General features: G+C 40.3%; 1 protein-coding gene across 4 annotated transcripts in view; it reads left to right on the top strand.

Moving 5' to 3' along the window:
- RBM33 (RNA binding motif protein 33) overlaps positions 1-27,267 on the top strand; it is a 155,557-nt gene that overhangs the window by 105,853 nt on the left and 22,437 nt on the right. For all 4 annotated transcript variants that reach the window (XM_045290092.1, XM_045290091.1, XM_045290090.1 and 1 more), the window contains 2 exons: positions 603-890; positions 5,025-5,705. In XM_045290092.1, coding sequence (XP_045146027.1) covers positions 603-890; positions 5,025-5,705 — 969 coding nt within the window. The remainder of the gene's footprint in view (positions 1-602; positions 891-5,024; positions 5,706-27,267) is intronic.

Here is a 27,267-nt window from a genome sequence, read left to right as displayed (position 1 = left end):
TACAACAAAACAGCAACAACATCAATCCACTGACGAAGAACAAATTAAAATATACCAAGCAAGAAAAACTTGTGTTTTCCAGTCTAGCCTGTTCTCGCGTACAGCTTGGTGGTACATTTCTCCTCCAGGGGGAGCTTTTTATTAGAAGATAGACTCAATAGTTATTTTTCTTTTGCGTTTTTTCTTCCTGTTCAAGCTTAAGTTTTGGTAACCAAGTGAGAGTGTCAATGCCATTAATCTACTTGGTTCCTTTTGGCATCCAGAGTTATTTGTTGGTGCTACTAATTCTGCTAAAAATGTCCGTCCACAGGGTAAATGTGCTCATCAGTCATCTGACGAACCGCTTGGAAAGCACACTGGTGTCACTCGTGTAAAGAGCATACCTGGTAGCAAATGTGACACTTTTACCAGTGTGAGTTCTTAAACAGAAGGCATGCTACTACATAGGTTAGGGAACATGACGCATGAAGAAAAAGTATTTACCAATGAGAAAAACACCGATTTCCCAAAAGAAGTCTGATATTTTTATTTCACAGTGTGCCTTTTTTAGTTTTCTTCTCAAATTTCCAATTTTAATTAGAATTTGTTTCCTTTTGTGACAGAATACAACTTCGCAGAATGTAACCAAACGTCCAATTCAGCAAATGCAGCCCACTGCTCCAAGAAATAGTAATTTGCGTGAATTACCAATAGCCCCACCGCACGTCATGGAAATGAGTAACAGCCGATGCTCCTCCACCCCTGCAGCTCAAGGAAAGCCTATTATAAGCACAGCGCCGCCCACAAGGTCTGTGGTGGGTCCCAGGAACGCCCAGGGGAAGACTGAAGTGAAAGTCAAGCCTGTTACTCCTGTGGCTCAACCTAAAGAAGAAGCAAAAACAGAACCAGAGGTAGGACTTAAAAAAAGAAAGAAAAAAATAGTCCGTCTAGGGTAAGAAGCCTTAATTCATTCTCTCTGTGTACTCACAAAACCAACTGTACCTTGAATTGGGACCCTCTTTTAGATTGTATCTACTAATCGAATGACTCTTGTATGATTTAGAACTAGTGCATTTTAGAGGCCAGCAAGCTTTCTGTAGAGGACCCCATCGAATGTATGTGAGGGTTTATAGTTCTGACCCTCTGTCATAGCTATTAGCACAAGAGCAGTTATAGATAATTCTTTACTGACTGTGGCATGTTCTCATAAAAAGTGATGGGTGAGATTTATCCTAGGGATTGTCATTTTATATAGTATGTATGTATGTAGTTGCTTTTGTTGTATACTGTGAACTACTAGAAGATAAGGCTGACTTTACTTCTGGTCTATAAGATTTTGAGGCTTTGGTTTATTTTATTATATATTAATGCTAACTTAAATTGGCACAAAGTGATATAAGTGAAATAGCAAATGCATTTAGTAATTTAATACTTCGTTTCTAGTCGTATTAGCACCTCAGTTTAGTTTTGCCCATTGTGTTATGTTGTTTTTTTTTTGCTTGGGGGATGCGGTGGTTAAGATTAATTAATACAGTACTGGCCACGAAGTTTTGAATGAATTCTGGTTAGCTATGTGTAAAATCTGTCACTAGGACAAATCCCTACAGGCCATTGGTCTCTTAAAAAGGAATGAAAGTGACTTATCTAATCCTACTGTGCGATAGATAGCTCCGTCCCAGGCTTGTCCCTGGAAGTTCAGCTATACAAATTGGACAGTATTTCTTCTTGATGGCAAGGAGTGTTAACGAGGCAAAGTAGTTTAGTGTAGGCTAATTGTTTGCAACACCCAGCAACTCCCGAAAACGTAGTCTTTGGAATGACTATACTTGTTAGCAGTGTGACCCTAAGCAAATTACTTTCCCTCTCATAAGCCTTACGTTCATTATCTATTAAGAGGATTAAAAACAGCAGTGTTTTTAGTGAGAGATCAGTACATTTTATTAGAAAAATGTACATGGAATATAATGAATAATGATAATACTTTGGCAGTGTCAGTATAAGAAAATAATTTTAAATGACAGAGGTATCTTTAGAATATAGGAAAGTTGTGTTAATTTTATTAAACCAGATAAAATGTTGGTTTATCTTTTGTCAGTTAAGTTATTGCTATCTAGGCCTTATATGTATATGTATATATAACTAAATATAACAGTTGTTAATGTGTTACTAAATAAGAAATATAAAAATAAAATATTGACTTCATACATAATAAGATCTTAGTAGAAGTGTAGCTTTTTCAAAAATTTTCAAATCAATATCTGGGTGGGGGGAAGTCAATTTACAAACTGGATCAAGGTAGTTAGTTTATAAAATCTTTACTAAAACTTTTCTATTTCTAGCTTCTTACTTTTTACAAGCTGATTTGGCTCAGAAAAACTAAGTCATGGTCATTATTTTATAATAACACTAGCCAAAATAATATGACAAAAGTGACCAATTAGGTATTCCAGTAGCTTTTTCCAGCTGTAATTTGCTTAGCAGTGGGTTTAGAGCATCAAGCTTGATAGAGGATCAAGAGAAAAGAAGAGCGGGTCCTCAATAAAATGGATGGACATGGCAGGCGCAACAGTGGGCTCAAACATACCAGTAACTGTCAGGGTGCATTGCACTGGACAGGGGTCTGTTTTATGTAGGATCACTGAGTCACAACCAACTTGACCACACTTTACAGCAAGAACTCCAGAAATTTTCTTTAAGTAGCTGGAGGATTGAAGTGGAATTTACAATAACTATAATATGGAAAGTCATCCAAATCTGAAAACATGAACGATTCTAATTAATTGAATGTCATAATTTGTTTTTAAGTTTCTGTGTACATAAAATAAGTAGACCTTTTTCTTTAAAAAAAAGTCATCTATATCTTTTGCATAAGTAAATGTGGTTTATATTCTTAAGCTCATGCAGTTGATGATAAAGACAAACCTATGAGGTTAAATACAAAACTTTTGTTACCAAACTTCAGGTTATATGTGCATAGTCTTAGTCAAAACAAAACATTCTTAAAGCTTTATCTCTGTGATCGGTGGATAGCTGCAGACAATATTCTCTCAGTAATATACTTTTCTTAGTCTCCTTACTTTTTGTGCCATTGAAAGAAAGGTATTTTTGATGTCAGGGCTAATTGTATTAAGTTTATAGGAGTGTTGCCCTACATAAAGCCACAGGTTGTAGGTGGATCAAGCATTTTCAGAAAGGTTGAGAGAACCTTGAAGATGAGTAGGCCAGAGTGCACAGCCCAGAAGGTAATGAACTCTATTTTGGGGGTTTCCCAAGGGATCATCTTGATAGATTTTCTCGAAAGACGCAGGATGATCACAGAGGCTTTTAAGAAGTTTTGAGAAAATTGAAAATGCCATTGGTGAGAACAAGGACAGAAAAATTGCATCGAGGAATTATTTTCTATCATAATAATGGACCTACTCATTCTTTGAGGGTAGCAAGGGGTGTTCTATGAAAATTTTCTTGGGAAGCTTTATCCCACCTACTCTCAAGCCCTCATCTTGCGCTGCCAGTCTTCCTTTTATTCCTCTGATGCAAAGAACATTGACGAGGAGGCCTTTGGGCATGCCCAAACTGCCTTTTTAGCATCCAAATGAAAGAGCATTGAATTTTGAGGGGAAGGGTTAGAGAGATGCACACACTGCCTTCAGAATTATGTAGACCTAAAGGGAAGATACGTCGAGAAACAATTAGCATTTTGATAGTTTTGTTTTGGACAGATTTCTATGAAATTGTAACAATACTTTTTAAATTTAACTCATATTTAGATGAAAATATTTCTGTCTAGATTCCTGAACATATTTTTTCTTGCTGGCTTCACAAACACCCTAATGAATAATTAATCATTCCTGAACTTTAAAGCATGCCTCCCCAGGAGCCTCCTGATACCTTTATGGCTGTTTGCTCCCAGACGACCTTGTACCCTTTCCTTTGGGGACCGCTGCAGTCACTTCTCATTTTTCTACTCTTTTTCTCCTGATGAGACTTCATATACCTTCCTGTGGAGCAGTCACTCCCACACCTTTAAATGTGCTGTTTCAAATCTGTCCTAGACTTTGAAACTAGATAGCCCTGTTGGTTGAGATTACTCACAAAAGGGTAATGAGGAAGCCTGGGCGAGGGCCTGAGGGGCTGTCCTGTAAGTAGAATGAGTGCATGGGCTCCTAAGAACATCAGCGGACTGTGCAGCTGCATTTGAGTCGAAACATCCTGAGACCTCAGGTTTATTTGAGATATATAAGATTATTAAAAAGCTAACTGAATTCTAGATCGATTCAGTTCTGTTCTTTGAGAAGGATTAATGGGTGAGGATACTGTAAAAAAATAATTTTTAAAAGAATTATTAAGAAAATTTTAAAACATTTTATAAGACTTAGATGCTTTAATGAATGTGTTGGATGTTTTCAGACTGTTAGATAGGTATTCAGAAGGGTTTGGGACTATAAAATTAAGGGTTCTTTATATATAGCCATTAATATTCCGTTACTGCAATTGGCAACATTTTGATTCTGAGGAGAGTGCATGAGTTCAAGGTCAAAGAGATTGCCTTGTGCTGTTCATTATAACCAATTATCCTGTGACAAATGAGTTTGAGATCAAGCCGAAATTTCTGTAAGAAAAATCAATAGTTCTAATCAGGGCCTTTCAGGACATTTACCACCCTACCTTTTGTTAGTTTGTCAGAAAAGAGCAAGATAAAACCTGTGCGACAGCGGCTACCTCAGTATTGTTGCCATTTCCGTTTGAAACCTATTTTGATATCTTAAATGAATGGTATAATTGGTTTCAAACTTGTAAATGAGTTGGGAATTTTATATTATTTCATTTTTTTAATATTCTGATAAGATTTTCCAAACTAACTTTTGCTCTGTAGTTTTCCCCCCTCTCCAGGAAAGAGTTATACTTAAAAGTCTTTAAGCAGATTTTGAATGGCTTCTCTGAATGAAAGGGTCTTTGGGAAATGCGCTGTCTTAGCTTATTAAAATCTGTTGGAGTGGTCACTTTGCCTCGCACGCTAAAGTCAGTCTGCATCTTCTCACTTTTAGTTTCCAGACGAGGATGAAGAAACAAGGCTCTATCGTTTAAAGATAGAAGAACAGAAGCGCTTAAGAGAAGAAATCCTGAAACAAAAGGAGTTACGACGGCAGCAGCAGGCTGGTGCTCGGAAGAAGGAGTTGCTGGAAAGACTTGCGCAGCAGCAGCAGCAGCAGCAGCAGCAGCAGCAGCAGCAGCAGCAGCAGCAGCTTTATACCCCCCAGCTCCCAGTAGAGCAAGAAGAACGGACTTCCTCACCACTACCCACCAATGGTAACCCACTGTTACCCTTTCCAGGTGCCCAGATCAGACAAAATGTGAAAAACCGACTTCTTGTTAAAAATCAAGATGTTGCAATTTCAAATGTTCAGCCTAAAACATCAAGTTTTGTCCCCTCTGGTGCTAATATGCAGTATCAAGGACAACCACTGAAACCACTCAAACATCTGAGACAGGCCCGGATAGTACCTCAGAGTCAAACGCAGCCATCTCTCAAGGTATTCCCAGCCAAACCTGCTGACATGGAGGAGCTGCCACCTTCCCCACAGACTGCCAGAGTGGCTTCTGTCCAAGGCCGGCCCCAGGAAGTAAAACCTGGAGTGAAAAGGACGGTCATGCAACGGGCAAACAGTGGTAGTGGAGACGGGCCGCACATCAGCTCCAAAGTCAGGGTGATTAAATTGTCAGGCGGGGTAAGTTTACCTGCGTTGTGAGTGCCTCTTCTTCCCATTTGTGTTTCACTTAGAATAGCTTAATGCTCCAAGAACCAAAACCCAAACCAAGTTCACCGCCACCGAGTTGATTCTAACTCATAGCGACCCTGTAGGAAAGGGTAGACTGACCCTATGGGTTTCAGAGAGTAACTCGTTACGGAAGTAGAGAGCCCCCTCTTTCTCAGAGCAGCTGATCGTTTCAAACTGCTGACGTTGTAGTTAGCAACCCAATTCGTAACCACGACACCGCAAGAGCTCCTGATTCTTATGGGAAAAATAAACTTCCCTCTGTTAGCATCAAGTAACAGTCATGCACCTCCTTGAAATTGATAGGAGAAATGCACTACTTCCATCTGTGCCCATATTTTCTCAGATGTATCTTTTGAGCCTTAATGAAAGACTAGCATGACCATCCCTAAATTAGCCATTCCTCAGTTTTAGCTTCATTTTGTAGATACTTAGTGATCGAATCAAGTACATTTTAAAAATAAAATTTCCTTTTCCACAAAATAAATCATTTGTTGTGCGTAGCTTGAGATCTGGTGAAGCACCTTTGTGCATAGTGAATGTTGTTGGTGATTATTTGTGTATGTGTGAGTGCCAACTTTTAAGCTGCCTTGTTCCAGGGGACCTGTCTTGTCTTCTGGTTTCTTCCTCAGGGAGGAAAATGATGAACAGAATTTAAGTTGAAATCATACATGATCTTACCTCATGCTTTCAAAAAAATCAAACCTAGCTCTTTCATTTTCTCTCGCTTTATATGTAAGTGGTGCCCATTTAGCTTATTTTCTATAGGGCACAGGAGTTGCAGTTTTTCAGTGTGGTTTAAATACACACAGCACTCCAAAAGAGAAATGTTGCTGCAGCCGAATTCTTACTATGGACAATTCTCAGGTAAAGAAGTGGACTGTAAAACACTTGCTTCCTTATCCCACCACGTAGTCTTATTGTTATTGTCCATTACTCTTTGTAAGTACAGTCGATTCTTCAACAATTGCCACGTCTCTCATTTTGTGTTCTAGAACAATACTACCTATGTAGGGTGTGCAGTTTGTGTTGTGGAAGAGAACAGCAGTTAAGATAGGGCCTGTACAGTAAGAGACAACCAACAATTAGTATGTTAAAAAACTTTTGGAGAGCTTAAAAAAATTCATGGAAATTTCTCATCATTTCTTTTTCCACAAACTTTGAAGCCCTTTTATACAAAACTTAACACCCCACACTTGCAAACAATAGTCCATTCAACAAAGTAGTACCTCTCGGGTAAACAACAAAAAATATCAGGACAAAAACACTTGGTTGTGGTACCATCCTCTGCTGGACCAAATTAAAGATAGCTGATTTCATTAGTTGATTAATTTGTGTGTTCATGCTGCTCTTTATATACTCATAAACTATAAATGTTGTGATTTATCCCCCTCTCATGTGTTAAGCTGTGATAGACTAGTAATGGCAAGATTCCTATGTAGAATATTCAATAGCACCCATAATTTTGGTTCTCCAAATCTGGTTTTTCTCACATGTATTTGTTGTGACTTCAAATGTCACTAAACAGATGAACTGTGCTACATCATATTAAGTTAATTTCTTATCTTTGGGTGAAAATCCAAACTTTCATTGGTTTCTACATTGTATATGACCTTTTGACTATTAGTTTCACTTTTAAACATATTTGTCAGTGCCTCACTTTAAATCTGTGCTATAAGTGTAAGAAGAGGAGATGTGTGGCCACGATTAGGCATAGGTATTTCACTATAACAGCTACTAGCAGTGATTTTTATTACTGCAATTGGTGAATTAGGATGTGTATAATAGCATTTCTACACTCAAAAAAGAGTAGGCTTTAACTAATGCCATTCCTTTAAAATAGTGTAACTGTCTGGATTTTTTTTTTTCCTTTTTCTCCAGTGGGAAAATATGTTTTGTATCACACTATACTGCAAAATCATGTTATATTATTTTACAGCAGAGGGGGTTGTGAATCTTGAATGGCAGTACATTTTCTACCAACCCAATGCTGTGGAATCACTTTTGAGCCCACTTTTTAACTCTTAAGTATTGGTGAACTAACACATTCTGTATCTTGGGATTTATTTCAACAATTCCATGTGTTGGAAACTTCATTTATCAAACGATCAGTCTCTTGAATCTCTCTAAACTCAAACAGAAATAGTTCTTGTTCTGTGGACTTGGCTCTTGTGAGTTAGAACTATTTTTAAGAGGACACATTTACAATTGTGGTTAGTTATAAGAAAAGAATTCTCTTAATGCTAGGGCATGCTCACATTTATTTTGACTTTTATTTCTGCCCATGGCTGTTGCTGTGGCGTCTGGATGTGGGCTTTTCTCTGCCTTGTTGTACTGGGGCTATTAATGCTCAGGGATAGATTATGTATGTGAAACTCTTAAATGGTGACCCTACAGCTAAACCAGGTAACCCAATTAGGGTCTGACGGGGTTAGTATTTTGAGAGGATTGCTGCCTCCATTTCATAATTACTGGTGTAAGGAAAGCTTGTCAGTTTTGGTTCGTACTCCCCTTGTTTTGCCATGAGCCCTCAGCTAGTTTACATTCTGTTAGTGTAAGAATTGTCTGTCTTTATATTGTACTTCTGAGATTTTTTAGAAACTAACTCTAGAGATAACAAAAAGCAAACTCATTGCTCTTGAGTGGAATCCAACTCAGAGCCGCCCTGTAGGACAGGATAGAACTGCCCCGTCTGTGGGGGTCGGAGACCATAACTCTCTCTGAGAGTGCAAAGCCTCTTCTTTCTCCCATAAAGCAGCTAGTGGTTTCAAACGCTGACCTTTTGGTTAGCAGCCTAAAGCAATTAACTCCTGCACCACCAGGGCTCCTAATAGTAAGCGTTAGTTCCTTTGCTTGCTTTTCTAGCTCAGGCTTGTATCTAATATATTTAAATAAATTATTCTTTACACTCAGCAGCCTCCTCATTCTCTAACAGATGTGAAACTCTATCATCTCTAACAGATGTGAAACTATCTCCAGATACACTAAACGTAATTAGATTTCTGTCGATACACTTAAAACTTATGGGGGGTGGCGGGGCGTCGGGGCGCTCAGAGAGAAGGCTATCAGTCTACTTAAAAATCCGCCATTGAAAACTTTGAAACGGTTGAGCACTGACAAACCTGGGGCTGCTGGGAGTCCGGATCGCACATACCTGTAAAGCAATTGTAAATGAAAAGAGTTCTTACTCGCCTTTTAAGTTCCCCACATTGAGTTAATTATTACAAAATACCTCTCATTGGGACTGGGAAAAAGAGATGCCAAAGAAAATAGATCTTAAGTCTTAATACATTTTTCTGTCTTTTTTTTTTAAGTTCGTTTTTATTTACCTTATTGTGAGAGGATTTCTAATTTTATAATTTCTTGGTTACAACTAATGTGTTATAGACATAGGAAACATTTCCCAAAAGTTTATAAAAATAACTTCTTGGTATTATTTCTTATATAATCAGATAACTGGGGTTATTATCTTGGTTTGAGGCTTGGAAAGTGATTCTATGCTTCTGTCAAGGGCTTATTGTTGGCGCCATATTATGGATGGGGGTGGGGGTTGGACCTTTTTTAGTCCATTCCAGAATTCCTTTTCATGGAATATAGAAATTCATTTCTCCCTTTGTAGGATAGAGATTATATTTGTACACAATAGAGTGATCTAGTGAAACAAGATGGTTTTGGATTCCGAAAGACAGACCCGGGTGCGCTTGAAAGTCTGTTACGTTTCATCTTTGGGCTCTGCACAAATCATTTCATTTCTTTGCATCTCGGTTCTCTTCTAGAAATGAGGGTAGTAAGGCCGCTGTAAGGAATAAATAACAAACCGAGCACCCAAGAGGCATCTTCTAAGTGTCCATTTTCCTTTTCGGATGCTCGTAGGCCCCTTGTAGGAATTCTCTGTGTTTAGGATAAATCATAGCAGTTGCTACTAGTTGTCAAGTGTTTAGCATGTACTGATGGCTTTACAGACTTTCTCATGCCATCTTCACATCATCTTTATGAGGCCTGTGTTCTTACAGTTATACGTGTGAATAAATTGAGTCTCAGAGAAATTAGTAACCCAAAGTCACACAGCTAGTAAGTGGCAGAGCTAGGTTTCTTAATCCAGGCTTAATTCTGAATCATAAACTCTTTGCCATTGTCTATTCAGTTTGTTACTTTTGATGTTGCTTTTTTCTATAATGTTTTTTCATCATTAGGGATTGTATTTTCTTTCCTGTAAAAAATGTGCTGTCATTGATGTTGATTCAGAAAATTTTTGATGATCTTAAAAGTGTATCTTAGGAATTTAGAGTAAGGATGATTTGTCAGTCCCTGTTGGTTGATAGTAGGTGTCTGTTGAGAAGTTTAAAAAAGCTCCATGATTGGTTAGGAGTAACAGTTCTGAAACCTGTGCGGAGTAAACTGTACCATTAGCGTAACCAGATAACTACTAGCCTGGTAAAAGAATAGTTGTAGCTTTCTATTTGCTGTAAATATATCCTCTAACATTTCTGTGTGGATGGGGGACAGTAAGGATCTGAAATTCAAAGAGACCTTTTGTTGTGAGGCTAATCGCTTTCTCTGTCTGAGTATTCATTTCTCCCCAACGTTTTATGATCTAAATTTGTTAGATGACCTGACAAAAGGCACAAAGTGCAGGTGCTTACAAATATTAGCAAGTATTGCTTCTAATTTTTTATGAGTCTGACTGAATATTATTTATACAGGTAGGTTTTTTTTTTTTAAAGAATTATGTTTGATGGAATGATTCTTTAATTACTGAACATATAGAAATATCCTCCATTTGCTCATTTCATAGAAAGCTATTCTAAGTAAAATTTTTCTTACATCTTGTAATATAGTGAATATGACCATATAAAATGGTGGCTTAGTTGTGTTGTTGTGAAATTGTGAATTAGATGTATAGAACCCTTAACTCTGATTAGTCTTTTTTGCCATTCCTCCGGGTATGACGACCATCTTAGAAGTAGAAAGGGGAAATCTTGAGACCACGAAGAGAGGAAGCACCATCCGAGTGCATGCAGCAGCAGAGGAACCGGGGGCTGCAGTGAGACCAAGAGGCAGAGCAGACCAACCGGGCTGAGACCCTGAGGCAAAACTGCAGGCTTGCCGACTCACAGAACATGGCTGCGAGGCTAAGGACCAGTGAAAGATGGGCCTGCTGGCTGAGAAGAGGCACTGCTATGGACAAAAGACTGCACCCTTAATGTTTTCTGCTCCTGACGTGTGGTCATGTTAATTTCCCTAATAAACCTCATTAATTGTGAGTATTCTTTGGGGGTCTGTGTAGCCGTTGCAATGGGTGACTGAACCCAGCAAAGACGTCGAGTGCCATGGAAGGACAGTTGGTGCCAGAAGCACTTAAAAGAAAACTAAAGGGCGGAGACCTATCTGCCCTCTGCCTTGTGGCAATTGGCGATGGCTGGTTAGAGTTGGGTTCTCCCTACTTGGCCCCATGCCATTTCCTCATTAGTGTAAGCGTTCTGTCATTCCCTTCAGCCAGTCTTTGTGATGAAGCTCAAGAAAAATAAAGTAGAACAAGCACATACCCTGGAAATGGCTTGATCGCCTGGAGTCTTCAACTTCTGTCATCTAGATTAGGGGAGATGCATCTTTGAAGTGTTTACACCTTGGTTTTCGTTTTGTGTGCTTGTAGCTTGGTTATTTGGCCTAAATGAACCTCAGTTTCTTCAGCATGAAATGAGGGTATGGACAAAAGACTGACGCAAAGTGGCACAGCAGCATCGGCAACAGCACCAAAGCACCAAACCGAGCTGTGACCTTCCTGACCCCCGAAGCAAGAAGGCCTTTGGGCAGAAGACTCACCTGTGGAATGGCCCCGGGCACTTAATCTTGGGGGGGTAGGTAGGCTGACCTGTGCCTTGGGACCAGCGGACTTTTGGCTGAGTGGGATGTGCTTTGGGCATTTATTGGCAACACTAAAGGTGCTCTTTGTAACATTGACCCAGTAAGGCAGAAGCCAGTGGGGCTGCATGGCTAGAAGGTAGAGGACCAGAGAGAAGTGTGCCTGTGTCCAGACCAAAGTACTGTATCCTGAGCACTTTTGATCCTGAATTGTGACCTATTAACTTTCCAAATGACCCCCCTAATTGTTAATGTGGGCTCTAAGTTCTGTGTGGTCATTGGACTTACTAACTGAACCCAGCAAGGAGGCAGAATGCCATGAGAGGGACAGTTGGTAAAGAAGCTTGGAGGATAGAGGCCTGTCTGACTTCCTTGGGCTGGTGCTGAATTTGATTCTCCTTTCCCCTTATGAGCATGAGCCCTGATGATGTAGTTAGTGGTCACTGTTGAACTGGTAACTTCAAGGCCAGACATTTGAAACCTCCAGGCCCACCGCAGCGGGAAGATGGGGTTTTCTACTCCATGAAGAGTAACCGTCTCAGAAACTAAGAGGGGCAATTCTACCCTGCCCTGTGTGGTCCCCATGACTCGGTGCAGCAAGTGTAATGCATTGTTTGTTTTTTCCCCCTAATGAGGTCAAAAGAGATCTGACCGTGCCCCGGGACTCTTCTCACACTTGGAAAGTGTTTAATGCAGACCTGAGCACAGGGTAGCTGCTCAGGAAATACTACCACCCTTCCCTTTTAGTTGAACTGACGAAAAAAATGTTTATTTAAAGTGGCTTGTTGAGAGATTCTTTACGAAACTGAATTCAGGCATTCTAATCAAAATAATGAAAATCGTGAGCATTTGGCAGCAAATTAAGTAAATAGTACTTTGTTCTTTTGGCTACACAGAGAACTGAGACAAAAACAGAGTGCCCCAGCAGGAAAACCAGCTGTCCAGCTTTGATAACTCCTTTGTTTTATTTTCAAAAGGCTGTCAAAATGCTGCTTGCTTTAGGCCCCCGTTTATTTGTGTGATCTTGCTTTTGAAGTTAAACTGCAATCGAAGAGTAAAAAAGAAAGCTCAGGCTACCTATCGACAGGTACGTCTCTTCCGTGCCCACTCAGCCTTTTTCCCAGGTGCTTTGTAGAGAGTTGGTAGAAGAGGTGATATCCACATGCCTGATAATTTTTGTAGAGACGGGAGATGGGGAAAGTTTTATTTCCCCATATTTATTGTCAGAGAAATCATTGAGTTGTATACACATATCAATTGTTTGCATTCTACCACATTTAGTTTATTTTGCTCTCTGCTTCTGTTCTTTGACATTCCATCCCTTCCTCCCATACCACTTGAGAGGAGGTTAGAGATAGCATGTTGTATTACCTCAGAACACAGATAATCTCTTTCAAAACCACAGAATTATTTAATATTGCTACACTACTATTTATATCATACACATCCCACATTCACATTTCATCAGCTGCCCTAGTTACATTCTTTATAGCCATTTCCCCTCGTTGGGCTGCAATCCAGGATTATATGTTTTATTTACTGGTCCTGTTATCTCTCTAGTCCCTATTCTGGAACAATTTCCTAATCTGTGCTTGTGTTTGTTTCTTAACCTGAACATTTTTAAAGAGGAGACTACTTAATGCCGTGTGCTTTAATTTGGGTTGGTTTTATGCTTCCTCATGATTAGTTTAAGGCTGTATTAGCGTGTTGGTAGAAACTCTAGGAGGGCTGTGTCTTATTATTTTTGTCACCAGACACATGATGCCACTTTGTCCCAATATTGCTTAGGTTAACTCTGATTACTTGAATAACATGGTGTGTAGCAAGTCTCCCCTGTAGAGTTAAGGTTCTACACTTTGTAATTTAATTATTAAGTAAAAATGGGAATATACGTTAAGACTGTGAAGGTTCCATTTCTCGTGGAAGTTTAACTTTTTAACAAGCACACTTGTTTTCATCATGTTAACAGTCCTTCTGTATGTGTTAGTTGACTTGCTGCTGATTAGTGTAATAACTTTCTCTTCTAACTCCCGTGTTACTACTGACGTATTACTATCATTATTTATTTTGATGTCACAATTGCCTCCTACTACCACGTGGCCAGTCAGAGCCCCTTCAGCTTGGCTTCTGAGTCTTGGCAATTTGCCTCCATCAGTCTTTGAGCGTCTCCTTCTTTTGTGGTGCACGAGGATGTGCAGCCACAGCTTGTGATTTCCTCACCGTGGTTCTACCATCGTCCTGTTGCAGCTGTTTAGTGGTGACCCAGACAACCAGGTCTGCTTGTCGCTAGTTGGGTGTCATTATTTTTCCATCTTCTTGGCATATGTCCAAGCCTTTGACCAGGAACTTCAAAGAAGCAAGTGACTAAAGAGACGACTTGGTTGGGTTTTGTCTGTTTCTTGAAATAGGTAATTGCTGGAATGAAGTACTTTCTGCCATATTAATTTCGTACTTTGAATTATTGTGGTTGCACAATAGTTCCAAAAGCATTAAGCATCACTTTAAATGTCAAAAGTAGGTCTCATCCTTGAGAGCACTGCTGAGCCATGAACTAACAGGGCAGGAAGTATGTGGCACCGGAATCTTTGTCAAAGCACACCCGAATATGTTTGTTTTACATTTCAGTAAGGCTCATTCGGAACTAGCAGACACTCAGCTTCCTCACTGATTCAAATGATAGAGCTCATCGCTTTGCAGGGAAGTTCCTGGAAGGTGGGCTTGAGTTGTCCCCCATGGAGTACTCTGCTGAATCCATACCTGAGCAGGAGCATGCGAAGCTTCCCGGGCCAGCCTCTTCCATTTCACAGACCCATAGTTCACAGCTGGTTGGAGCCTGGTTGGTTCGCTGCGTCATTCGTTTCCAGCATGTGTCGTGTGTACCTGTCTGTTTCTGTGGGAGTTGGGGGAAAGTGTCCCATAAAGTTAGGCTGAGGAAGCTTAAAATGCTAGTTGTTACAATTCACATTGTGTTAGATAGTAAAAGGTGTGGAGATGATTTAAAGTAAATGGGAAGATGTGCTCAAGTTATATGTAAACATTGTGCTATTTTATTTAGGGACTTGAGCACCAGGAGACTTTGGTATGGGGTAGCCGGGTGAGGCAGGAGCTCCTGGAACCAATCTTACTGACAGATCAGAGTGTGTCCATGTAGTTGTTTCAGGTTCACAAGCTGAGGTTTAATTTAGAGACAGACAAAGATATTCATCCTTATATTTCTAAAGTCATTATCATCTTTGGAATACTGGTCTGAGAAACTGAAAATCCTTAAACAAGAAGTGCAAGGTTATAATTTTGACCTTCCCTCTCATATGTTCCATACTGCTTTATGTCTGTCTCACTTGTAAATTTTACTTGGTACTTAAGATCCAGCTAAGGGTGTCTCCTGGGCCATCTCCCTGACGATTTCCACACACAGAAATCTGTCGCTCCTCCATCCATTGCTGGCATCCTTGTCTGCTTTTCCCGCTGCCAGTCAGGCCTTGTAGCCACTTAGAGATTTTCTGAGTTGGGATTGGCTGCCTGGCATCTGACAGCACCACCTGCTGGCTACTCTCTCTTACTCCAGGGCAACAGGCTTGGTCTTAGAACAGTTTCACCTATATTTTAATTATTTAAGAAATGTTTGTTAAACATTAAAGAAAATAAGTGACTTCTTAAAAATGATGACACTGCGTATGGTTTTTGTTTCTGTGTTTGTTATTGAAGTAGCAAGGGAGATGAGATGTTAACAGAGTCTGAATGTTTTCTTCCCTAAATACTTCTGATTATTAAAATAATAGTTGTTTATTGTAGATATTCAGATGATCCCAGTAAGAAAAATTTGGGAAAAGCAAAAGTAACATATTATTAGTTACATTGAGATATCTCCTTAGGTTATTATTATAAAATAAAAATGATTATTTTTCTAATCTTTTCATGCAACAACTTACCATATTTGTCCCAAATGCTTAACTTATTCCCATTACAAATTCCGTGCACATCTTGTTTCGCTGCTTTTGTAATTTGTAACTGGAAATAGTTATAAACCTCTGAGTCGTAGGCGAAGACAACTATATAACCAGTGTGGGTCTTATTTGGGTGACTCGAGATCAGCTGTCAAGTCCTTGGGCATGCGGCTATGACAGGAAGTGACAAATTGGCAGTGTGTGTGAGCAGATAAGTAGGAGAGGCGGGAAAGATCTTGGTCTGGTAGATCTTAAATGGAAGTGATTAAAAAGTAAGTTTTCAAAATCTGCATATGTAGACAAGAATCTTATAAAGAATACACCATAGGTAGACTTCTACTAGAAAAAAGATGTTCTAGCGAAATCAGGTAGTAATGAACTTAGGTGTAAGAAAACTTGCTTTTGACAGAGAAATGAGAGTCAGGGGTTCCATGCTGCTGAGGTCCATGGTTCAGGGAAGGAGGGAGGAAGCAAAGAGGAATGGAGGGAGGGGACAAGACTGTGTGATGGTAGATACCTAATAAAAGGTGAGCGCCAATAGTTCCACCTTGTTCTCTTCCTGTCAGCCCCTTTCTGGTAGCAGAGAGTTGTGCAGAGTTCACTAATTGGGATTTGACCTCCTTGTTTCCTGTTCTTTTCCTTTTTAAAGGTGTTAATGAGCAGTAAAATGGCCACAAGGCAAATAGCAGAAGAGAGGAAAGAAAATGGGGCATGGATAATCCTGATTAATCACTTCCTTGATAAGATCTATACTGCAGAATTTTCCTGGTAGAGGAGAAACTTGTACATCAGTATTTTTTAAAGTACTTTAGTGGTCAATTTGATAAATTCCTTAAGAAGTTACTTTTTAAACAATCATAATGGTGGCCTCCACATTTGGACAAACCAGGTCATTTACTAGGAAGGTAGAAATCAGTGTTAACACAAAGGAATTTCTGTATTCACTAATACGGAATTACTTTAGGCACATGAGATGAGAGAACGAATGAGCCGTGAATAAGCCATATATAATTCACCTGTTAGTAGCCATCTGGCTGCAAGAGTCTGCGCTCCCTCGGCGATTAGGAGCCTGTTTAGGTAGACTCTCCCTCTCTCCTAACTTTCTACAGCTTACTGAGAAGCGGGGCCTCCCTGCCTGCCTTAAGGGGCTGCCCCATGCTACAGAGGGCTGCTTCTCACAGGACTGGGCAGAACCCGCGCCTGGCCAGATCGCGAGATTCATCCCTTTGGGGAGAACCAGGCTTCACCCCAACTAGAGTTGAGAGGTATATATCTAGTCCAAAGGCCCATGCAGTCACTTTTAGTGTCCTTCCCTGTTGAAATTGATACTTTAAGAATGAGAATCCTGGCCTATCAAAGGCCTCCCAAGAGGCAAGGGGCTTTAGTTTCTTCCTCCAAAGGCAAATTAATTATAGTTTTAATGATTGCCCCAAGCCTAACTCATCACATGAAGGTAGATAGTTGGTCGAGAGACCAGATGAACATGTGCCATTTTACCAACCACACAAATTCAAACACATGGAAAAAGAATCCTTTTACTGTGTGCTGTCTAAGGAACAGGCGGCTTTGAGGTCTGCCTGCTCTGGTTTGTTAGGGATTTTGTTTTAATCCTTTGTGTAGACTATGACCAGAATTATGTGGGAAGCATTTTTTATTGATGTTTGCATGCGTGCCATTGTGGCAGGGTGATTTCTTGCAGACTACATGGAGCATTGCGTATGTGAAATGTTCTACCTCGTGGTATTGTCATGATTTAATGAATAAGTTGGCCTGGGAACTGGGAAACGAATGATAGCTTGTTTCCCTTTTCTCCTTTGATATAGCAGTCACCAGAGAAAAAATAGAAGAGCCTTTAAATATATTTATATTCAGAAACTTCCTATAGCATATATAATATCATTTATTGTCCAGATTTTGAAGTAGCCTTAGAAAGATTACTGGGAGAGAGCCGACGTTGTTGTTGTCAGTGTTCATGAGCTCTGTGTGCTGAGATCAGTGACGGTGAAGTGTGGCCTTATCGAGAGGAGAATTCATAGAGGCTGCCCTGGGACACTACACCACTGTCCTTCTGTGTACCCTGACAATGTTATCTGTCTTCTCAGTAAGGAGTATCAAATGTCTGTCATGAGTACAGAAATTAATTTAATGTCACCTGAAGACATGCAATTAATCTTTTAGAGGTTTTCATAATACCTTTACAGAAAGAGTTGCCAGTTTGGCGGATTTGGATTTTAGGGTTTAGAAGAAGATAAGGAAAATTAATTTTTCATCAGGGTTAATACAAGCTAGCAGGGCCACAAAGGCTGAGAAGAATGGTTGGGGAATTTGTCAGGTGTTGTCACTCTAGAATAATGCTGCTTAACGTCTGATAGGTGTAATCGAGAGTTGAGATTTCTATAGAGAGGGATTAATCAATGTGCTCACTAGTGAATGCGAGTCAGTGCTATCTCTTCTTGGGGTTTAAGAATGAAAATAAGATTTGATCTGTCAAATGGCAAGAAGCCCTGACAGTATCAATAGGCATTTTATCTATACATTTAAACCATTCGTTTTAAATAAATTTGCCCTGCTAAATGTTGGTGGCAACAAAACTGATTTTTTGTAATGTTTAAGCTGATAAAACGTATTCTCTAATTTTAAACCCAAACCAAACTCACAGCAACCGGATTTTGGGCAGTGTGGAGTTAGTTGCTCTGAAGGATTTCTAAGGTTGTAACCCTGCAGAATCCAACTGCGACAGCTTTCTCCCGAGGGAGCGGCAGGTCGATTTGACCCATTCGCCTCTCAGTGAGTAGTAGTCAGGCGCTTCACCCAGTAACAAAGGGGCTCTTTATTCCCTAAGTGTAGTGCTGCTTATAGGACCCCCCAAAAGTACCCTAAAGAAACTTAAAAAAAACACATTTATTAAAAGACAGTCGCTTGTGGGGAGGAAACACCAATGTTTCTAGTTTGGTTTAAAATGGGCAAAATTTCTTCTTGTTTCTTTTGGAGGGAGAGGGAGATAATTAAAATCATATTTAAAACACTGTCTTGTGAGGAGTTAAAATAATATAATGTATAACCCTTGAGAAAGTCACTTTCAAAGTGAACTTTTTATGAATGGAACATAGCCTATCATTTACAGACCACCAGGTACTTGCTTACATTAAGATGACAGGTTGTTAAATTCCCTAATTTATTTGAACAGATGGTATTTTAAATTTTACATTGCTCATAGTAAAAATTGTAGAATCACGTTCGGCAGTACAGCCGTTATGATCACAGGCTATAGAAGATAGAAGACCTTTTTGAATGGATAGATTCCCTGTGGTTTGGTTTGCATTCAAATTGATCCTTTCACTTGTATTTGTGTGAGCATATATGTACAGTGCTCACAACCTGGTAATCTAGTTCTTTGTGTGAACTAGAATCATGCCATAGTTAGGGCTTTCTCCCTAGAATTGTGTTCATTTGGAAGATAATAGTTTCTCGATTTAGAAAAAAAGACCACACACATATGTATATGTATATATATAAATATATATATATATTTTTTTTTTTTCATTGAAAATACCCCCTTTTCAATAGCATAAATGGTGCCTCTATGCTTGGATCTTTTTTTTTTTTATCATTTTTTGGGGGGGCTCATACAACTCATACATACATCAATTATATAAAGCACATTTGTTGCCCTCATCATTCTCAAAACATTTGCTCTCCACGTAAGCCCCTGGCATCAGCTCCTCATTTTCCCCCCTCCCAATCTGCTCCCCCCTCCCTCATGAACCCTTGATAATTTATAAATTATTCTTTTGTCATATCTTACACTGTCCGACGTCTCCCTTCATCCACTTTTAGGTTGTCTGTCCCCCAGGGAGGAGGTTATATGTAGATCCTTATAATTGGTTCCCCCTCTACCCCACCCTCTCGGTATTGCCACTCTCACCACTAGTCCTGAAGGGATCATCCGTCCTGGATTCCCTGTTTCTAGTTCCCATCTGTTCCAATGTATATCCTCTGGTCCAGTCAGATTTGTAAGGTAGAATCAGGATCATGATAGTGGGTGGAGAGGAAGCATTTAGGAACTAATGGAAAGTTGTATGTTTGATCGTTGAAAAGGCCCTATATTTTACAAGATGAATGTTGCATGTATTTGTTTAAGTTGTGAGTGTCAGCATGATATTCAGAGAAATGCGTGGCATAGCATTCTAGTAACCCTGCATTTAATTAAAATGCACGGTCAATTTAATTGAATGATAGTTCCTATCTTTTGCTTCAACTCTTGAAAACCCTTCTGATGATAAAGATCCTGGGAAACTTCAGTTTTTATAAGGTCCTATTACATACCTTATAAACCATAAAACCCCAAACCAAATCACTGCATCAAGTCTATTCCAACTCATTGTAACCCTGAAGGACAGAGTAAAACTACCCCTTCTGGTTTCTGAGACACTAAATCTTTATGGGAGCAGAAAACCTCATCTTTCTTCTCCTGAGTGGCTGGCGTATTTGAACTATTAACCTTCGGGTTAGCAGCCCAAAGCATAACCCACTATGCCACCAAGTCTCCCCTTATAACTAGAAGGTATAAAAAGTCATCCTGATAAAAGCAATTGTAGACCTTTCCTTCATCATTTAAGACAATAAGAAACGTGTTTTCTTATAAACCAAGCAATAATTCATCTTTGAATCATCCTACCTTTTGTGTTCCCTTGTTAATTTAAATATTCATGATGCACCTGTTGATGCTAGACCGTCCTCTCTATGAGGACACTTGCGAATTGTGGTTTCATGGAGCTTGCATTCTGGGAAACACGATAGTTGCAAGTAACAACATTTCCTGAGGAAGATCAAGAACTGTAACCTTCAGGACGGATTGCAAATCAATGTAAAGAATCTAAAATCCAACTGACCCAGTAGACGACAACATGATAAGTGAAAAGATTGAAGGTGTCAAGATTAATTTTGCTTGGATCCCAAATCAGTGCTCATGGAAGCAGCAGTCAAGAAATCAAATGACGTATTGATTAGGTCAGGTCTACTACTTGACACTTTTTTTGAGTGTTGAAGCATTGAAGAGCAAGGATGTCACTTTGAGGCCAAAGAAAGGCATGCCTGACCCAAGCTGTGCCATTTTTCGGTCACCTCATATTCAGGTGAAAGTTGGACAGTGTGGCAGTTACATAATCTGTCAACTTGCGAAGGGGTGGAGTCTAGCCTGTCAATCAGGTCATAACCAATGAGGCCTCTGTGAGCATGACCCTCTCCTGAGGATTCTGGGAACTCCTGTCTTCCTCACTGGAGGTGGGACACATACATCTCTCTGCTTCACGTTCCTGATAACAAGCCAGATGGAGCTGTAACTGACGGCAGCCAGAGCCTTGGATCTGGAGGAGCCACAAGGAGAATCAGCCACGCCAGCGCTGATTCTTCCATTGCCACTGGATCCACAAGACCATTCGACATCATTACATGTATTGTGTGAATCTGAAGACAAATTTATAGACTGGTATTGTATAGATAGGCTAATATTGGACTTAAAGACTTGATCTGGACTGGACTGGGATGTTTTCTCAATTTACAATTGCTCTTATAGATAAAGCTCTTTCTTATATACATATAAGTATCTCTGAATTTGTTTCTCTAGTCAACCCAGACTAAACAGTGAATAAGGGAGGCCTCAGAAAAATGTATGCATTTGAATTAGAGTGCTGGCAAAGAGTAAGGAAAGTACTATAGACTGTCAGACGAACTAATACATATGTCTTAGAAGGCGTACAGCCACAGTGTTTCTTAGTAGCAAGCACGATGAAATTTTATGTCATATACTTTGGGCATGTTTCCAGGTGAGAGCTTGCTTGGGAAAGTAGGAGTCAGCAAAAAAGAGGAGGAATGTCAGGGAGAGGCATTGCCTCAGTGGCTCCAGCAAGGGCATGAACATGATTGTGTGGATGGCACAGCACTGGGCAGTGCTCCATTCTGTGGCACTTGGAGTCCCCGTGTCAGAACCCACTTGAGGTCACCTCACAGCAACCACCGCAACCAAAGCAACTATGGTAATTTTTAATATTGGGTATATATTGATTAAGTAAATAATTCACAATTTCTAATTTAAAAATCATTTGGTCATTACCAGGATTGGGACTCACTGCCATCAAGTTAATCTATTGGTATTACATATTTAGCACACAAACACATACACCAAAGGGCTTCTGGTATTAGTCCGGGTTGACTAGGGAAACAAATTCATAGACACTCGTGTATAAGGAAGAGATTTATATAAAACAGCAATTGAATATTGAGAAAACATCCCTGCCCAATCTGGATCAAGTCCTTAAGGCCGATATTAGCTCTTATGTCCAATACCAGTCTATAAATTCTTCTTCAGACTCACACAACACAAGCAATGACACCGAATGCAGGAAGATCACAGGCCAGTGGGTAGAAAGTCTTGTGGATCCAGTGGGAGTGGAAGCTTCTCAGCGCTTGCATGGGTCTCCATGTGGCTCCACCAGCTCCAGGGCTCTGGCTCTATCAGCTTAGCTCAATGTGGCTTGTCAGCAGGGAGATGAAGCAGAGAGACATAGAGTGTGTGTGTGTGTGTCCATGTCCATGTCCATGTCCATCCCCTCCAGGGAGGAAGACAGGAGTTCCCCAAATCCTCAGAAGGCGGCCATTCCCACACAAAGGTATTGGCTATGACTTGATTGACAGGCTAGACTCTACCCCTTCACAAGTTGACAGGAGATTATGTAACTGCCACAGCTTCAAAAAGTTAGTGGGGAAAAATTCCATTATCTTTTGATTCCATTTTTTCCAAATGACTTTTTGAGACTCCTTCGAACTTTGTTAGACTAGTGATACTATCTTTTTGGTGTAAGCTAGTCTTTAATATTGGAATTTACTATGTAGAGCATAAATTTCCAAGTTTATTTAGCGTCCTACCCCTGGGTTGCCTTGGCATCTCCCAGCGCTTTGGAAACACCAATTGAGGATAATTTGCTTTTCACTCTGGAAAGCTAAAGACAATCAGGTGAATTACCAGAATGTTCAGCATTGCCGTCTATTGTTTTACGTGCATTGATTGTTCTTTTTAGACCAACAGTATTATCTACTAATCTGTATTATCTAATTAAGGCCATTCCCAGATTATGAAGCTCTGGCTTAGAGATAACTCCCACTTCTTGCATGAAGGGCTTCAAACTCATTCTGTCATGGCAGGCAAAGTGAACCAGGCACAGGCTGGAACTGTTCCAGTGTAGGTGTTTCGTCCTGGTAAGAGGACAGGAAAGAGCCTGGGCCATGATGATCTGCGGAAGAAACCTGGCAGAGACACCGTGAGCATTTCTTTTGGGAGCCCAATATAGGGCACTGGATTACTGGCAGGAGAGTGGAGAGAGACACACATTCAAAGCAGTGAGGTCTGCTGCTATCTTTGAGCCGGACAGCACCATCTTTGAAGCATTCCCTGTTTTAATTTTAGCCAAAAGCCATCAAATGCCACCATCGAGTAGATTCTGACTCACAGCAATCCTATATAGGATTTCCATGACCATAAAATGTTACTGGACCAGAAAGAAGAAAATGTTCTAAAACAGATTGTGGTGGTGATTTTAAAACAAACGAAAAAAGCTTTGCAGGAACAGACCGCCTCATATCCCTGCCCCCTCTCCCCACTCCCCAATCAACTGGTAAATCTGCAGTGCCTCCGAGACTCCTTGAACATCCCCTAGACGCAAAAAAGGCTTCATCACAGGTACCTTCACTTGCTGCATAGGTAGCTTTTAGATGATTGAAAAAGTCTTAAACCTTTTCTTCCCTAAAGTAAAGCTGAATAAGCTCACTTACAAACTGTGGAATACACAATTAGGAAGGAGTCTGCTCTGTAGCCTTGGGACTGCCTGTGTCCGTTTCTGCAGCATGGAATATTCTCTAATGCCGATAGTGTTATTCAGGAGAAAGATGGGGCTTTCTACTCCCATAAAGCATGATCGTCTCAGAAACTCACAGTAGCAGTGCTACCCTGTCCTGTAGAGTCAGCAGTGAATCAGCATTGACTCAGTGGCATTGAGTTGGTTTGTTTAGTCGTTTAATGGTAGTAGTGCTAGGCTGACACGTGACCTTTTTATTTTTATAGTAACATATAGTAAGTATGTATTACTAATTGTTGGTGGCTGTAGCATATTATCTAGCATACTATCATCCTTTTGTAGCCCCTTCAAAATACTCTGCTGTGTAAAAGAAGTGAGATCTCTTTATTGAATTGTTCAGTGACTATTTCAGTGCCTCCTATGTACGCAAGACATTTTGACAGGTCTTAGGGACACAGTAGTGAAGGACTATCAAGTTTTGTTGAGCTCAGAAAACCAATTTATATAGAGTCTTAACCACTAGTTTCTCTAAAACTGTTTGAGAGGCCATTCTCTAACAAAGCCTCCCAGGGAGTACGTTTATTGATGTAAATCACTGAAGTGTATACACTGGAAGGCTTCTCAGATAGCACACCTTATAGTCTATAAGCTTATCTCCATTAGTGAAAAGGACAGAAGTTGGAGAATCACAACCAGTAGATTGTTTTATATCTAACCTCTTGAGGAGAATTTGGTCTCTAATGTCACTTCTACCCAACCTCCCACACTGCCACACAAGGCACCTGGAAGGCTCGCTCAGAACGGGACCATATGTAAAGAGAAGTGCCGTTTAAGGGCAGTCTGACTAGACCCAGACCTACTGAATGTGTGCATCTTATGCTATCCTTGCACTGTTGGGAAGCATACTTTAATAGAAGCTTAGGTTAGTTATATGATGAATCACTGGTAAAGATGACATGTAGTATATGTTATTACATATATATGAAGTTTTAAACTTCCTAGCATAAAAATTTCTATGTGAAAGTAAGAGAATCATAGCTTTTTAAAGAATAAACACTATGAAACATTGTGTGCTCCCTTTAGGCCAGCCTTGGTTGGCGACTGCATCTGCTCCCCTCCCTGATCGAAGACGTGGAGGGCGGTTTAAGAAACATGAACCAGCATCCCTCACCGACACTCAAGCTCCGTTTCTGATGGGGGTGGGGTTGAGGTGATCAGTACAGCTTTGACCAGAAGTCCTGAGGAGGAGGCATCAGCTGTTGACCCTTCAGGGGTTCCTTAGATGCCCTGCGATGAATTCCCTCCTACCTCTACTTTGCTGAGTTTTAATCATTCCTAGACTTTATTAGGTGATTTTTTTTTTAATGTATCCTTTGTCCCTTCAGTATGGTTTATTTCGTTGGTAGGTTTTCAAATATTGATCAGTCGTGCATTTCTGGGATAAATAATTGACTATGGCATATGATTCCATTTCCATTTTGTGGATTCAATTTACTAATATTTTGTTAATAAATTATTTTTATGTATAAACTTCGACGAGGGATATTGCTTTGTAGTTTTCATTTGTCCAGATGTCTTTCTTGTATCAGTAATAGTAGCTCAAAAATGAAAGGGAAAATTCTTCGTTCCTCTTCCATTTTTTCTGACAGATTATAAAAGATTGAAACTATGTCTTACTTACATAGCTGACAGAATTCACAAATGAAGCCAGTTGGGCTTGGGTTTTTCTTTGTGAGAGATTTTTAAATGATTAATTCAATGCCTGTACTTCTCCGCTGTCTAATCAGATTTTCTGTTTCTTCTTGAGTCCATTTTGAACGTGTCCATTTTGCGTAAGTTGTCTTAATTTCTTTAATGTTGTTAAGAATATTCCTTTTACTTTCTATAGGGTCCATGTGTTGATCTTGCTTTCATTCCTGACTTTGGTCATTTGTTTCTTGTCCTTTTGGGGTTAGTCTAAATGAAGGACTATCAATTCTGCTGATCTCAGAAAGCCATTTTCTCGATTCCGTATTGTTTTTCTGCGTGTCATGCCATCGCACTGCTCTGCGCTCTTTATGAGTGCCTTCCTCCCACGTCCTTTAGGTGTCAGCCCCCATTCTTTTCTGAGCTCCTTCCTTTCTGATAAAAGGTTTAATCTGTTTGTTTCCTGAGAAGCACAGCTTTCATGGCGTCTCCTAAATTTTGATAAGCTGTATTTTCATTTTGTTTCCATTCAAAATATTTTTTGTTGATTAAAAATTTTTTTTATTATTCCCTAGCTTCTCAAGGATCGATCCTTGTTTGCACAGCGTAGTGGTTAGCCAGTAAGTGGATCTATGTGTGGATTGGAAAGTGCATTCCAAGTTCAGTCAGTTCTTAAGTCCGCCGTGGCTGCTACGGTCTGTCCAACCCTCTTGGGTCTCTGGACGTGCGTGAGCTTCCAAAGCAGCCTTGTGTGAAGAGTTTAAATCACTGACTGTTGGCTCTTTGTCCCAAAACAGGACCAGGACCACACTTCGCGGGGCTTTCCCCTTCCTCTTCCACCACGTTGGCTGCTTGTACTGACACGCCTCAGCACCAAAAGAGCCCTCTCCCCCCGGGTTTTCACCCCGGCCAGCGAGGCTAAAATAATAGCCTTGTTAGGAAGGCCACGGCTGACACTGATCCCAAATATTAGGAAGAATTTTCTTCTCAATTTGTTGTTTCCCTGAGGTCGGTTTTCAGAAGCTTAAAATGGTTGTTTTCAACAACTTTCTGGTTTTATGCTTTTGTCCTGGGGGGCACGGGAGGCCTTGGCTGGCCTCTTCATGCCACCTGAGCCAGAAGTCTCTCTCTGTTGCGACATTTTGCAGCATCTCATGCTTTCTTAGGCTCCCATTACGGTGGGCAGTCTTAGGGGAAGACATAAACCACACGGACTTCTGCTGAGCAGGCTGTGTGTGGAAGATTTACTAACCAGTAACTGGCTGTATTTCTGTTTAGGCAAAGAGTAGGGCACCGTGCTATTAAGTTTGAGTATTATTTTTCAACTTGCAGCATCCACTCTTAACTAGGATGATACCGTTTACTCTTACTGTCCACTTTTTCTTTACCTCCCTCCAGCTCTTCTTTTGGAAGGGTGCTGTATTTAGTACTGAACATAGCTGACCTCGGCCATCGCGCCCAATGGCATTGTACTGTAACTGGCATGTGTAGTTGCTTCCAAATTGAGTAGCAACTGTTATGGGCAGATCGTGAGTAAAACCTTTAAAAGGTTAGTTGAAGGTATTTCTAAAAGTCTTAAAGCTCCTAATAGAATAAATACTTTTCTTCCTGGAAATTAGGTCCCTTTGTGGTTGGTCCTGGCCCTCGTGGGGTTCTCACCGGAGAGGAGGGCCCTACGGGCCGGTGCTGTTGGGCTGTTTTTCAACTCGTGACTGCTGATGACTACAGAAAGTTTGTCTGGCGCAGTGTCGGGCAGGGCTTCTGGCTCGCCTTCCTTGCTCTCCCCGGTGACTGACCCTTGGCCTTTCCAGTGTGAACAGGAAGCAGTGGATGGGTCCACGTCCCCCCCTCACAGGAGGGGGAGAGAGAAAAGCTGTAAAGCTGCAGCGCTATGAAGTCAGACTACAGCAAGAATGTGCTTGAAAATGAAAGTTGCTTGCTGACGCTCCAGGATGTTTCTCTTTTGTTTCTTGTACTGGGTTGAGCAGCGCTTATTTTATTACAGGCCTCTTAAAATGGCTATAGTAAGACTTAGTGACAGCAAGTGAAGGAGATCTTCATGTTTTTAATAAGAATGTTTTTATAAAGCCTTGTTACTGTTGTTGGGTGCTGTGTGTCAGTTCATCCTATCTACTAATCTTGATGCTTCTCGTAATATTGGTATTTAGACCA

The sequence above is a fragment of the Echinops telfairi genome, unplaced genomic scaffold (assembly GCF_000313985.2).
Source record: "Echinops telfairi isolate 266 unplaced genomic scaffold, ASM31398v2 ScPeMD7_31;HRSCAF=116, whole genome shotgun sequence".
In the NCBI taxonomy this organism is placed as follows: Eukaryota; Metazoa; Chordata; class Mammalia; order Afrosoricida; family Tenrecidae; genus Echinops; species Echinops telfairi.
The sequence above is the reverse complement of the archived record's forward strand: the minus strand, read 5'-3'. Positions and strand labels throughout refer to the sequence as shown.